This window comes from Musca domestica, unplaced genomic scaffold (genome assembly GCF_030504385.1).
Source record: "Musca domestica strain aabys unplaced genomic scaffold, Musca_domestica.polishedcontigs.V.1.1 35, whole genome shotgun sequence".
Lineage (NCBI taxonomy): Eukaryota > Metazoa > Arthropoda > Insecta > Diptera > Muscidae > Musca > Musca domestica.
In genome coordinates, this window is record NW_026712315.1 from 8,326,940 (window position 1) to 8,341,357 (window position 14,418).

Here is a 14,418-nt window from a genome sequence, read left to right on the forward strand (position 1 = left end):
GGGTATGATATGTCCTTCTATAGTTTTAAGATTTCATAGCGGACTTCTTTAGATAGATAACCTATCAAAGACCTTCTAAGAATATATGATCTCTCAGAGATATATTTTTTAATAAAGACCTATCCGAGGTCTTTAATAAATAAAATGCCACTCAGAAGCCTTATCAAGGTGCCATCTATTGGGAAAAAACCTTTCCATGGCTTGCTATAGATAAAATAGTTCTCAATGACCTTCTTTAGATAGAATACGTCTCGTAGGCTTTCTTTATATCTTAGAAACTTTCTTTAGATAAATGAGCACTAAGAGGCCTTCTTATTTGGATAAAATACCTCCCAGAGAACTTCTATTGATATAAGATCTCTCAGAGACCTTCTAAAGATAGAAGACCTCTCAGCGTCCGTATATAAATATAATACCTCCCAGATGTCTTCAAGATATAAGACCTCTTACTTACATTCAATATGTATACCACCTCTGAGGTAGTTCTATAAATAGACGACATCTGAAAGGCCTTCTATAGATACTAGAGGTACCAGAAGGAGTATTTATATCTCCTTCCTTCTATAGATACTAGAGGTACCAGAAGGAGTCTTTATATCTTAGAAGCCTTCTTTAGATAAATGAGCACTCAGAGGCCTTTTTATTTGGATAAAATACCTCCAGAGGACTTCTATGGATGTATGATCTCTCAGAGACTTTCTAAAGATAGAAGATAGTGATATTCAATGTAACCTCTGAGAGAACTACCATAGATAGAAGATATCTGAAAGGCCTTCTATAGATACAAAACATCTCAGAGGCCTTCTAAAAAAATTTCGTTTAGAAGACCTTTGAAAAGAGGTAAATCGTTTACAATTCTCTTATAGGTTTAAACCAATCAAGGGTCTTCCATAGATAAAAGGCCTCCAGAAGTTTCCTATAAAGCAACGACTTTTAGAGATCGCCTATGGAGATAAAATATTCACAGGTCTTCTAGCAAATTTCGTTTTCATGCCTTTTATAGAGAGAAGACCTTATAGAAATATTCTGAAGAAAAAAGATTTTTGAGAAATTTTCTTCATCAAAAGAGAAACTTTCTTGGCCTCCTATAATTGTAATATATGGCTTTGTTCGAATCGATTTGAGCCCCCTTCATTTTCATACGAGCCAAAAAGTATGCAACGTTTAACTGGTTTTGTTTTTTTTTTTTTGTTGTTGTGTAATTATTGCTAATTAATTCAATAACTTCGATGTTAAACTCTAAACTCGTTTGGTTTGAAAGGTTCAAATCAAAAAAAAATCGAATACTTTAATATTATCGCCAGATAGGCAAAATCGAGAGATCGTATTGTCGATTATTTTTGTTGAAGGTAAACATCGGAAAGTCTTAAAGTGGACTCTTATATAAAACTACGAATCCCTAAATTTCATGGCTCAATAAGAAAAGCATTTTGAAAAAAAAAATCCTGAAAGCAACCTCTTTTTAAATTAAAGAGAAAAAAAAAATAAAATAAAAATCATAAAATTTGTCACGCTAAAAATAAAATAGCAATTATTTTCATTCCTCATTTAATAAAAACAGAGACAATAAAAAGCAATTGAATAAACAAACAAAAAATGTAAAAGAAATACAAATGAAAAAGCATTTTAAAAGAACACACATTTGCGATGACACCCCATTGTTGGTCAATTAAAATTAGAAAAAGGGGGAAAAAATAAAACAACACATATACATGATGCCAATACACACACATACACATGCAAGCACACATTGAAAATGAAAACTTTATGTAATTATCTCTAAAAAAAAACACAAATTCAAAATAAACCCCAACCAACATGAAATCCCAAGATAGACCAAATATTTACCCACTTACCTTGATCACTCAAAAGTTGTTCTTCCAATTCTTCGGCACCGAAATTCTTCAAAAGTAGACCATAATTAAATGTGTCCTTCATATCATTATCGGCCAAATATTGTTCGGGGGTTTTGTCAAACTGAAAGGAAGAATATTCATTATTTAACAAAGGTTGATGTTAAATGTGAATCCTTGTTTTATTTTACTCCATTATTGATTACTCAATTTTTATTCCTTTGTGAAACAAAATAACCTACATTACATGACCAGGTGTCAATTCCCAGGAATTGTCATAAAGGCCTTTAACATTTTGTTCACACCTTTTCACGTATGTATATATTTTCTGAACAATTTTTATTGTGTCTAGGATGGTTGGTATTGAAAATGATATTGAAAATGGTATTGATATATAGGTATTGAAAATGGTATTGATATATCGGTCCACGTTTTGGAATAGTTTCCATATAACGGTACCTCTAGATATCCGGTATTTTGATGATTTTTTCAACATTTTATCACGGATTTGTCTAAAAATTGGTATTTTAGCCCCCATATAACGGCAACTCCCGATATTCGATATTTTCATGATTTTTGGCAATTTATTTCACGGATTTGTCTAAAAATTGGTAATGGGTTCTAGTTTTGTTGGCGAAACATTGCATGTGTAGGTCGCATGTGTAGGATATTCAGTATTTTGATGATTTTAACCACACTTTTTAATGGAATTGTCTTTATGAGTATTTTTCAATAGAATTGTGTGAAAATTCGCACAAGTAGTTCCGTGTGAGTGCTTTATCCCCTAAAAGGTCCACGATATTGTATGGCCCCCATATAACGGTACCCCCGATATTCGGTATTTTGACGATTTTAGCCACATTTTTCAACGGAATTGTCTGAAATTGTACACAAGGGGTTCTTTGTAAACTCTTTACCCCCTGACAGAGAATTTTCTATATAGCTTAACGATATCGTATAGCCCCTATATATCAGTACCCCCGGTATTCGGTATTTTGATGATTTTTGCCACATTTTCCAACGCAATTGTCTGAATGTCTACATGAGGAGTTCTTTGTGGTTACTTTATCCACTAAACGAAAGTTGTCTATATAGGTCCATGATATCGTATATCCCCCCATATAACAGTATCCCCCAATAATCGGTATTTTGATGATTTTAGCACCATTTTTCAATGGAATTTTCAGAAATTCTACATAAGGAGTTCTTTGTGAGTACTTTACCCCCAGACATAGATTTTTCTATATAGGTCCACAATATGGCATATCCCCCATATATCGGCAACTTCCGATATAAGGTATTTTAAAAATTTTAAAAGAATTGTTAATGGATTTTATTTTTTAAAAATTTTGTAATTCGTTCCTAATGTTGGAGGGTATTCAAAGTTCGGCCCGGCCGAACTTACTTCTTTTTTAATTGTTTTTACTTGTTTTAGCTCCTACTGCTGAAAAAATCAGTACCCTTTTACACTTTTCGTGCAATTTTAATGCGATGTTGAAAACCTCTTCAAAAAATTCAGATTTCAACATCAATTCTTTCACCAAATACGAATGGTACAATAATTAGCACATTTCGTAATTTTTTAGATTGAAAATCCAGAAACGGTTTACAGTCCTTTAAATCTGAAATATGGTATTAAGATCGATGTTCATGTGTAGCCTGCACATATGGGGGTAGTTTCACAATTTTACGAAAAGTATTGAATGGTACTATATTTTGTATTGGGTGAAGGGATAGAGATACTTTTCTGAAATTTGATATTTTGATAAATGTTCATATCTGATGCGTCCTATTTTTGTATGAAAAGTACTGTATGGTACTAAATTTGGAATTGGATGAAGGGATAAGGCTGGAATCCCAAAATTCGATATTATATATAAAAATAGTAAAAGTATTTGTACAATTATGGTGAACAATTTTAGGAAAAGTACTAAATATTACTAAATTTGTTATTGGGGCTAAAATCTGAGAGCCTTTTTATTTATTTTTTTTATACATTAGTGTTCCTCATATCAAATTTTACAGTTTAATGTAAATACACATTCATTTAATATCATATTCTAAAATTTTCCGATCACCAATTATTAACGTTATCAAGTTGGGTACCTTTTGGTACATTTAGTGTACGAATTAAAATGTTATCTCCATATATGTTTCCCTGACCAATCTACCCACGGTAATTTCAAAATACTAGCATTATCTATTTACCAAATAAAAAAGTAAACAAGTACGCAAAGGCTATAGTCGTGCGGGGCCGACCATGTGATACCCTACAACACTACAATATGTTCGAAGCCCCCTTATGTCCAAATCCATTTTGGAAGATTTCGCTTTTGAAATTATGTGACGGAGCACTGCCAGATATTACCCTCAGCATTTTGACCAGGGACATTTGCCCAATGTTTACGCACTCCGTCGTATTTTGCGATCATCTCCAAAAGCAAGAGGCCCCTCTGTATCTCCAAATTTAGACTCTTCTATACGATCTTCTTGCCTACGATATTTGGCTATATTCGTCAACGAAATCAGCAAAAAAGGCAGAAGTTCGCATTTTGTGTATTTCGGCTATCGCCTGTAAGTAATGTTGGTAATTTTCAGACAAAAGTAGTGAACCATTCTACCCGCTGTCCTAAACCCTAACTTCATGCGAGATTTCGTGTCCCTTTATGACCTTTATAACGGCTGCAAAATCAGGAACATTTTTAGTTGTTGGTCCATTTCAACCCCTAAATATATTGCGGACATCTTTGAAAACAATAGGCCAAGTCCTTCTGAGCCTAACCCTACCCTTTTCGTGAGGATCGGACGATAATTGCAATCTGTATATAATATCCCAAAACTGTGTTGTAAGGTGGAAAAATATTACACCTTAATATTATAAGTCAAATTGAAAAAATCGCATGTGATAAAAAATATGAAAAAATAAAAAAATGTCACAAAATATTAAAAAATCTATATTAAGATAATTTTTGACTTATTTTTATGCGATTTTTTTAAATTATATACTTTTATGTCCAGAGGGCATTTTGAATTGACAAAATTCGTCAAAATCGGTCCAGCCATTCTTGAGATATAAGCATTCCATCTAACATTCCTTTCCTTTGTATATACACATTGTTTATATTTCGCTATATATATCCGATATATTTACTATCGGCATCTACGTAACGGTCAGAATTGACCTGTTCGTCTATTTATGATATCGCCGGGACTAAAAATATTCGCGGTATAATGGAAATTTGACTTTTATTTAACACAAATGTTATAGTCTTTTTCACCCACTAAATATTACCCGATGACCATCAAAATCGGAAGGCTTCTGCCCAGCCCGAGGCTTTAGCCCCATGCTAATTTTCGCGTCGATTGGTCAATAATTGCGACCTGTAGAGCAACTGCAAAATCAGGAAATTTTTCAGTATTTGGTTCATTTCAACCCCTAAATGCGATCATCTCCAAAAGAAATAGGGTTCTATTCTGACCTTATCCCCACCTTCATTCTAAATTTCGTAAGGATCGGGCCATAATTGCGACCTGTAGCGTGGTTACAAATTAACATGGACAGACGGACAGACGGACGGACGGACATACATAGCTAGATCGACTCAGCTCGGCGAGCTAGGAAGATCCATATATACTTTCCTATATGGGAAACCAATATTTCGAGGTGTTACATAATTTTTGGCCCAATCAAACATATAATACCCCCAACACAAAGTGTTGTAGGGTATAAAAATCTGTAAATTCGGCCGGTTCGAATTTTGAATAACCTCCACCATTTGGAACGAATTTGGGAATTTTCAAATAAATAAAATCTGTTAATTGTTTGTGTGTTTTAGCTTCTTGACCTTAGGTTTCATATACAAATTAAAACAAAATTATTTTATTTTGTATTTGTCAGTCACTGACAACATAAGTTCGTGCTATGGAGTGGCAATAAAGTAAAAAACTGTGATATTAATTTTTAAGTAGTGTAGTTTATTATATGTTCTATGTAAACTCGTCTTAAAAATTATATTACGAATTCCCCAGAAGAAGTCGCCAAAACAGCGACGAAACGTCGGGAATAAAATACAAAATAAAATAATTTTGTTTTAATTTGTATATGAAACCTAAGGTCAAGAAGCTAAAACACACAAACAATAGAAATAATCATTGGCCAAAAAATAACAACAAAAAAATCTGTTAAAATTACGGTCTAAACGACGACGTGGACCTGCATAGGCAACGTTTACAATATTCAAATGCGAAACTTTAAAACAATTCGGTGAATATTGCCGCTAAAATCATTCAAATACCGAATATAGGGAGGTACCACTATATGAGGATAATAATTTTCTGTTATTGGCTGTAGTACCCTGAAATTTGATATAGATGTAACATTTGGTATCTTTGCTTAATATATTTGAACGAAAATTACTAAATTAAATGAATGCACAGAACTGGAATCCTGAAATGTGATATTGAGGAATCTCTTGGTATCTTGTGTTGAGAGCTGGTGGTTGTTTTGCAAATGCATTTTGTAATTGTTCCAAAAGTATAAAATTATACTAATTTTAAATCACTGTTGATTTCTAGAATATAGAGATCTAGATTGTATTGGAAATGTGTACTAACTGTTAGCTGAGAAGAGCTGAAATTCAGAAAATTGATATTAAGGTTACTGTTGTTTTCTAGGGCTTACATATGGTGACGTTGAAATAGCTTTGGACAAAAAAAATTGGAGGTGACTTTATTAGTCCTGGGTGAATCTGCCGGGTGGGAAAACATTAAAACTTTTCAGTGTATGCTTTTATTTGTCTATGACTCGACCTCACACTGATCTCCCAAATGTTATGATCTCCCAAATTCGCTTCCCACCGATTACATTTTTTCAGTGATTTAAAGTGCGTGTGTGTGTGTGTGTAGATAACTTGGTTTTCTGAGAACATACGTTCCTGCATTTCCTAGCACTGTTTCAAATTATACAGTTTGATGCATTTGACTTACATTGTCCATAGCTTTTGGATTTGCTCCCAACTGCTGGAGTACATTATAAAAATGTCCATTATCGCTTATAACTGCTGCATAATGTAGGGCGGTTCGACCATCATTATCTGTTACAGAGGTGGTTTCAGGGAATCGAGCAGACAAATATCGAACAATATCTGAAAGATACAATTGGAAAATAGATGACGATAATTTGTTCATTTGAAAAACCTATCGAACTTACCACTATGGCCAAATAGCACAGCTACATGTAATGGCGTTGCTCCATTTGGTGATATTTCATCTTTGGCTATGGCAAACTTTCGTCGATCTAGCGCCTGTTGCAAATTCAATAAACTACCGCCACGGGCAGCTTCGTGGACCCGACGAATTTTATCCTGGAAGCGATATAATTGTTTAATAATTTTTAAATATTTATACTACTATAGTGGCCACGCTTTATTTTATCAAATGTGGCGCCCAATATATGAATGACTCACCATATAATTTGGTACATTCCTCAGGAACGCCTGAATTTCCGATTCTTTGGCTTTGACATTCAATAGCTTCTGACCATCCCCATTCAATACGATTTGGGCCAATTGTTCCATATCTCCAGAAGCTATGATTCTATTGATACGTGACTCCTTTTGGGTGATTCGAATTTGTTTGGTTTTTTATTTTTGTTTTTTTTTTTTTTTTTTTTTTTTTTTAGAGGGGAATGAAGGGGTAGGGTTCGGTGATGATAAAATATGATGGCGTTAAGTATCAAATTAAATAGAATTTTGTTATCAAAACACACAAAATTGAAACGAAAAATAGTACATCTACAGGAAAAAGAAATCACAAAGGACAAAAATTAAAAAAGGGGTGCACAGTGCTCTAAAACGTGCTCGAAAATAAGATAACCTAATAAAAGGTAAAAAATTAAAGAGAAAAAGAATCAATTGGGAATGAAGAAAGCTTCTGGAATAGTAGGTGTATCTTCGTGGTGGTGGTGGTCGTGTGAGTGAGTGTCAAATGTCCCTGAAGAAATTAATTTCAAGGTGGCAAAGTTTCGAAAAGTGCACAAATTGACTAATCGACTGACAGTTCAGAGTTGTGACAGACAAGTGTGTGTGTATGTGTTCAGTTATGACAAGACACTACGCATGGATTGTTTTGTTAAAACTCATAAGAAATGAAAATATCAAATATTGTAACAGCATCAGAATTGTTTGTTTGCTGAGAGGAATAAAAATAAACAAACAGGACAACAATAGGAGTTTGTTTTCGAAAAGTTATACTTCATCATTATCATCTTCAACATAAGCAGCTTTATGTGACTGAACTGTATTATCATCGGCAACTCCCTCGACAAAACCTTCAATGGCCATTGATGAGGTGGGTGACTCAGTGCCATCGGCACCACCATCATCCTCAGGCTCTGCCTCGGCATTTTCCTCTTCGTTGTCGTCATCTTTTTCCGCTTCATTTTCATTATCTTTATCGGTTTCATTATTATCTACGTCGTTTTCCACGTCATTTTCGTTGTCCTCCTCGTCATTTGGTTCATTTTCTTCATCTTCTTCACCTTCTTCATCATTTTCTTTTTCATCGTCGTTATCATTTTCGCCGTCGTCTGCCGCCGCCTCTGCTTCAGTTTCCTAGGAAAAAGTGGGAAGATTTTTTTGGAAAGGAGTTCTTTTTGTTTTTGAATTTTATGGCCAATTTTAGCTAAAATGCAACAAATCTACGATAATCTCTAAAATGATCATGCACTAACTACTGACTACAGTACGAGTTCTGATCAATCAATCTTAGCTACAATCGATTCTACCAGTTGAATTGCCTAAAATTTAAAGCGTATTAACTACTCTTGTATCAAGGATAATGATGGGACTTTGGTACATAGCGAGTCGTGGCTGATTTTAATTTTCTGATTATTATACCATCCACCTTGGAAAGGAGGGTGTATTAACTTAACATTCCGTTTGTAACATCCTTAAATATTCGTCGTAGACCCCATAAAGTATATATATTCATAATCAGCATAAAATTCTATGTCGATTTAGCGATGTCCGTCTGTCTGTCTGTCTGTAGAAATCACGATACAGCCCACATTAGTTCACGTAGAGCGCCAAAATTTAGCTGAGCAATTTGTATTGTGCCTACGATGGTTGGTATTGAAAATGAGATATATCGGTTCACGTTCTGGTATAGTCCCAATATAACGGTACCTCCCGATATTCGGAATTTTGATGATTTATGCCACAATTTTTTTTATGGATTTGTCTGAAAATTGGTATTTGTAGGTCATAACGGGTCCCAGTGCGTGTGGCAAAACATTGCATATATAGGTCCACGTTTTTGTATAGCCCCCATATAAAGGTACCTCCTGATATTCGGTATTTTAATTTTTTTTGCTACATTTTTTCAGGGATTTGTCTAAAAATTGGTTTTTGTAGGTCATAATGGGTTCTAGCTCCTTTGGGAAACATTGCATGTGAAGTTCCACGATTTGGTATAGCCCCCATATGACGGTACCTCCCTATATTCGGCATTTTAATGGTTTTTGCCACATTTCTTCTAATGTTTCCTTTACCCTAAAGTTGAGGTTATTAGAAGTTTAATTGCAGTTGTTTGATTCAAAAGCTTTTCAATTTAACAAAAAACAAGTAAGCAAAGGCTACAGTCGTGCGGGGCCGACCATGTGATACCCTACAACACTACAATATTCCAATATCCATTTTGGAAGATTTCGCTTTTGAAATTATGTCACGGAGCACTGCCCAGATATTACCCTTAGCATTTTGACCAGGGACATTTTCCGCACTCCGTCGTGCTGTTAGTTTTTGTGGTCCATTTTACGGCTAAATATAATTCAATGGTCATCCAAAATGCTAGAATTCTTCACTGTGCTTAACTATCTTCTCAGGCGTGTCGATTGGCTTTACTATATTGAACCCATAAATATATTGCGATCATCTCCAAAAGAAATAGGGTTCTATTCTGACATTAACCCCACCTACATTTTAAATTTCGTTAAGATCGGGCCATAATTGCGACCTGTAGCGTGGTTACAAATTAACATGGACAGACGGACGGACGGACATACATAGCTAGATCGACTCAGCTCGGCGAGATAGGAAGATCCATATATACTTTCCTATGTGGGAAACCAATATTTCGAGGTGTTACATAATTTTTGGCCCAATCAAGCTTATAATACCCCCAACAAAGTGTTGTAGGGTATAAAAATGTTTGAAATGAAGTCTGGTCTATCTACCGTAATTAAAAGCCTCGAACAACCCACTAGGAATACTGGTGTTTGCTTAAATTGTAGGGGAATATTTGAAAACTTAAGTTAAGGAAACATCTTCGAAAACCCTAAATAGGATCAATTATTAAATAGGAGGTTTTTCCAAAATCGACTTCAAGTATTTTTTAAGTTTTGGACATGTTTCCAATTTAATTTCGCCAAATGTTGATATTTGGAGTTTTCATTACTTAGAAACTCTATGCACAAAAATGTTCAATATAGGTCCAGCTTTTAATCTCTAAACCTCTAATTTTATTTATTGTGGGGATCATGACATATTTTTCATAAAAACTATTAAAACTTGGTTATATGGTTTATTCTGAGATTTACAGCTCGTATTAATCGACCGTGGCATCAGAATAAATGCCGAATATTGTCGCGAAAATATTCTGGAGGGTGTATTAAAGCCTTGGGCATGCAAACATTTTGGCAGCAGACCTTGGACATTTCAACAGGACTCAGCACTATCGCACTCAGCACGCGCCACCCAAGAATGGTTACAAAATGAGGTTCCTCGCTTCATTACCAGCGCACAATGGTCACCAAAATCTCCGGATACCAATCCGTTAGACTATTGTGTCTGGAGTATTTTGGAAAGCAAGGTTGGCACTGAAAATTCGTGTGACGGTTTCATTGGCCGTTTGAAGGCCATAATTCGTGTCAAAGGTGACCAAATCGTACAAATCTAAACTTATTCTAAAATTTGATGCTATTTTGGCACATTTTTCAGTAAAATTAAAAAAAAAGGTAAAAACTATGGCGTTTGACTATAGTAGAATTTTATGACAAATAATTTCGAAGAATATTTTGATAAGTTCCATAAATTCTCCTATTACAAATGGTACCATATTTAGTACCTTTAGGTACACCTCACCTTCTAATTAAATAAAATATTTTATAAAACCTATCCCTTTTTTTTAATTTACTACCAAGTGTACCAAGCTTGGCTTCTACACTCATAGTTCTACTTTTGAAAATCACCTGCTTTTTGGCGTCTCTCAAACGGCAGTAACCTCCCAAGGAATTCTTGAAATTAGGGCTATGATTTTTTGTTCAGCCAATATCAATTTGATACTTTTCGCGCACTTTTAGTACGAATTTGCAACATTGATACAAGGATCTCAATTCTACACACCAATATTTCTTTCCAAAATTTTAATTTTCTAATTTTCAATATTACCAGTGGTGCAGAAAAAAATAATCAATTTTTTAACTATTTCTTCAACCAACATATTTTTTTAATACTTTCGTACATTTATAGTGCAACTAAGATATAATGATTTTTACCTAAAAAACTAGAAGTGTTCCCACTTTCAAAATTTTAAGTTCCTGTTTTGCCAGTAGTACAGAATAAAGTACCAATTTTTGAAAGTCCATACCTTATTTTCACCAAATACCCATTTAGTACACTTCCGTATTGTTAAAACTATATAAAACTGAGAATCGTAGATCTCATCCCTATTGTTTCCATTCCCAGTGCAAAAAGTGCCAGTTAATGCCAGTTGTACACAATTTAGTACTCAACATGTATCTAATCTTCACCTATTAGTTACTCTTAGATCAAATATTATATTTCGTTCTCTATTCGTATATCGAAAACGAATTCGTACATCGGATACCATGGTAAAACTTTCAGTACTTTTTAGTTCGAAAACCCTGAAACTGTTTTTTTTTTTTATTCAGGAAAATTTATTAAAACCTTTAAAATCGTTCGTTAAAGTTGCAAAACGGTAAAATAATCATGGTCTATATCCGAGAGAACCAAATTTGCAAAATTTAGCCCAATCTGTTAAAAACTTTGAATTACACTGAATATTGAATGCATTCTTCTCATTTAGGACCTTAAAATAACTCGTGTTCCACACCAAATAATTCGTGTGTGGTTGGAAAATGTATATAAATACTTAAAAGTCTCTCAAATGAGCTTAATTAATTATCAAAACTATAAATAATTATTATAAATAAATAATTAGAACTATATTAATGTACATTAATTATAATTACTTAAATGATTTTTTTTAAAAATTATTATTTTTATAGTGTTTATTTTTTTATTTATTTTTTTAAGTAAAAACCCAAATCGAATTATGTTTTTTAGCAAATTTCACTAAGTTCTTTATTGTGAATAATATTTACTATATAATATTTAATATGTAAAATTGCAAAATTCCCCACTATTGACATATTTACTATCATTTTTCTATGTCATAGGTACAACTCTAAATAAAATGAAATAAAATATTAAAGAAACTTGTCAGGGGTGTCATATCTCAAATACACAACTGACGCTAGAAAAAAAGCAAAAACTATCAAGCTATAGTTGCTTCGTTCATTTAGCAGCTATAAATTGCATGCCTAGATGCCATTCTAGATATGCGCTGAGTTTCGCGCCATGAAAAATAACGATTGTTTGACAGTTATGGCAAAATCAAAAATAAAAAAAATGAAACTAACTTTGAACGGAAGCTATTTCAACTATTTCTAGGTTGAAAGTCAATAAATTAAAAAAAAAATATATATATATATATGTTCATAACTTTTAATTTCATTTTAAGAAGAACTAGGAGGTAAAAATCAATAGTGGGAGTTATAGAAATTGAAAGTTATATATGAAAATGCATAAATGTTTATATTGGAAGGCGGGAATTTAAAGAAGTTGGGAATTTCCATGCGCTATGTAGAGAATTAGATATTATATTAACAGTTTACTTACAAGTGTTTCCATTATTGTGGTTTTAGATTTAAAAACCGCCTAGAAGTATGCTTTAATTAAGAAAACAAACTACCATGCGAGAGAAGCGAATTTAATGCATTCTTTTAATGGCAAATGTATTTTAAGGAAAGGCACTGAATATAAAATTTTTAAATTGCCCATAAGGGTGATAAAGATTTAAACCATATTTTCAATGGAGTTGCTTAAAATTTGCTGTAGTACATATACGATCCAAGTTATCCCAAACTTTTTTATATTTTAATGATTTTAGGAACATTTTGCGATTATTTGAATTTTGGTACTTGAAATTCGTTTTTGTTTTCATGACGATAGCATCCAATTTTCGGAAGAAATAGTTGGAAAGTCGACATTTGAACTTAATTATTTGGAACCAACCACTGTGGAAAAAATATATATTGCCCCGATTTTGTATAGCCCAGGTATGTGAACCTTGAATAGTCACCATCCAACGACTCACAGAGGGGTAAAGACACAAAAAAACGGAGATTAATTAAAAAAATAATAAAATTCTTCTTTGGGATAATTGACTATAACAGAACACAAAATGTTAATTTAGTATAGAAAATTTCAAAGTCGTAGATTTTTATTCTTTTAAATACACAGGCTAGACTTGAGAAATGCTTCACTTTATCGCAAGAAGAAGGAAAACATTTGTTTTCGGTATTTTAAAGTATAATAAAGTTTTTCCCCATCAGAAGCGATAATTTTAAAAAGAAAACATTGACTATAGGAAGCTATTAATGTTTCAGAATAAAAATTTGTAAAACAGTGATGTGAAAATATAATGAAAATTCATTCAAAATATGTCCATATTTTCGTCAAAATATGGAGCTTCAAATTTTTCTTTTTCAAAAAAATTCTAAAATTTTTTAAGTGTTAGGATATGAAGGCTAAATTACCAGCCTAGTTTTTATATATACAGGGTGAGATGAAAAAACTGCAACCAACTTCAGACTGCTGCCATTTATAAACCACTCGTCCAACAGCTGTTAAAATTATTCCAGTGACAGCTCATTATATTGTTTTCAAGCGTACAAAAGAATTTTGGTAAGAATTTTCCAAAAAAAAATTATTCGTGATGGAATTCAAGCGTGATTGTGTGATTTCTTTATATTTGGCTGGAAAACCACAAGTGGCTATCGTTAGAGCACTTCAGCATATAAATGTGAATAAGTCTTTTGAGTCTGAACATATCGCAATATTCCATTCGGCAAACATTGAAAAATGAGCTCGGGGTAAAACCATCCCCGCAACAGAAAGAAAATAAACTCAAAAGAGCTAAAGAGTTGCTTCGCTTGGCCGAAAGTGGTGAACTGCCGAATTTGGTTTTCTCCGATGAGAATAAATTCGTTGTCTAGCAGTTTGTAAACCAACAAAATGATCGTGTTGCCAAAAATATCAGATGAAAATGTACACCTTCAGTTGGCCACCAGAACTCATGCGCCGGGCATGGTGATGGTGTGGGCCGCCTTAACAGCCGATGGTCCCTCTCCGCTCTTTTTAACCGACCGTGGCATCAGAATAAATGCTGAATATTATCGCGAAACCTTGGACATTGCAACAGA

General features: G+C 33.5%; 1 protein-coding gene across 13 annotated transcripts in view; it reads right to left on the reverse strand.

Annotated features, from left to right (window-relative positions):
* LOC131803890 (glutamic acid-rich protein-like) overlaps window positions 1-14,418 on the reverse strand; it is a 100,204-nt gene that overhangs the window by 19,305 nt on the left and 66,481 nt on the right. For 7 of the 13 annotated variants that reach the window (XM_059125739.1, XM_059125737.1, XM_059125740.1 and 4 more), the window contains 5 exons: window positions 8,105-8,464; window positions 7,319-7,465; window positions 7,063-7,216; window positions 6,840-6,997; window positions 1,857-1,977 (listed from right to left, as the gene is read on the reverse strand). The exons of 1 other annotated variant lie outside the window; for it this stretch is intronic. In XM_059125739.1, coding sequence (XP_058981722.1) covers window positions 1,857-1,977; window positions 6,840-6,997; window positions 7,063-7,216; window positions 7,319-7,465; window positions 8,105-8,464 — 940 coding nt within the window. Of the gene's footprint in view, window positions 1-1,856; window positions 1,978-6,839; window positions 6,998-7,062; window positions 7,217-7,318; window positions 7,466-7,491; window positions 8,043-8,104; window positions 8,465-14,418 lie in introns of those variants that run through there. 5 more of the 13 variants (XM_059125748.1, XM_059125743.1, XM_059125741.1 and 2 more) reach the window with 4 other exon arrangements.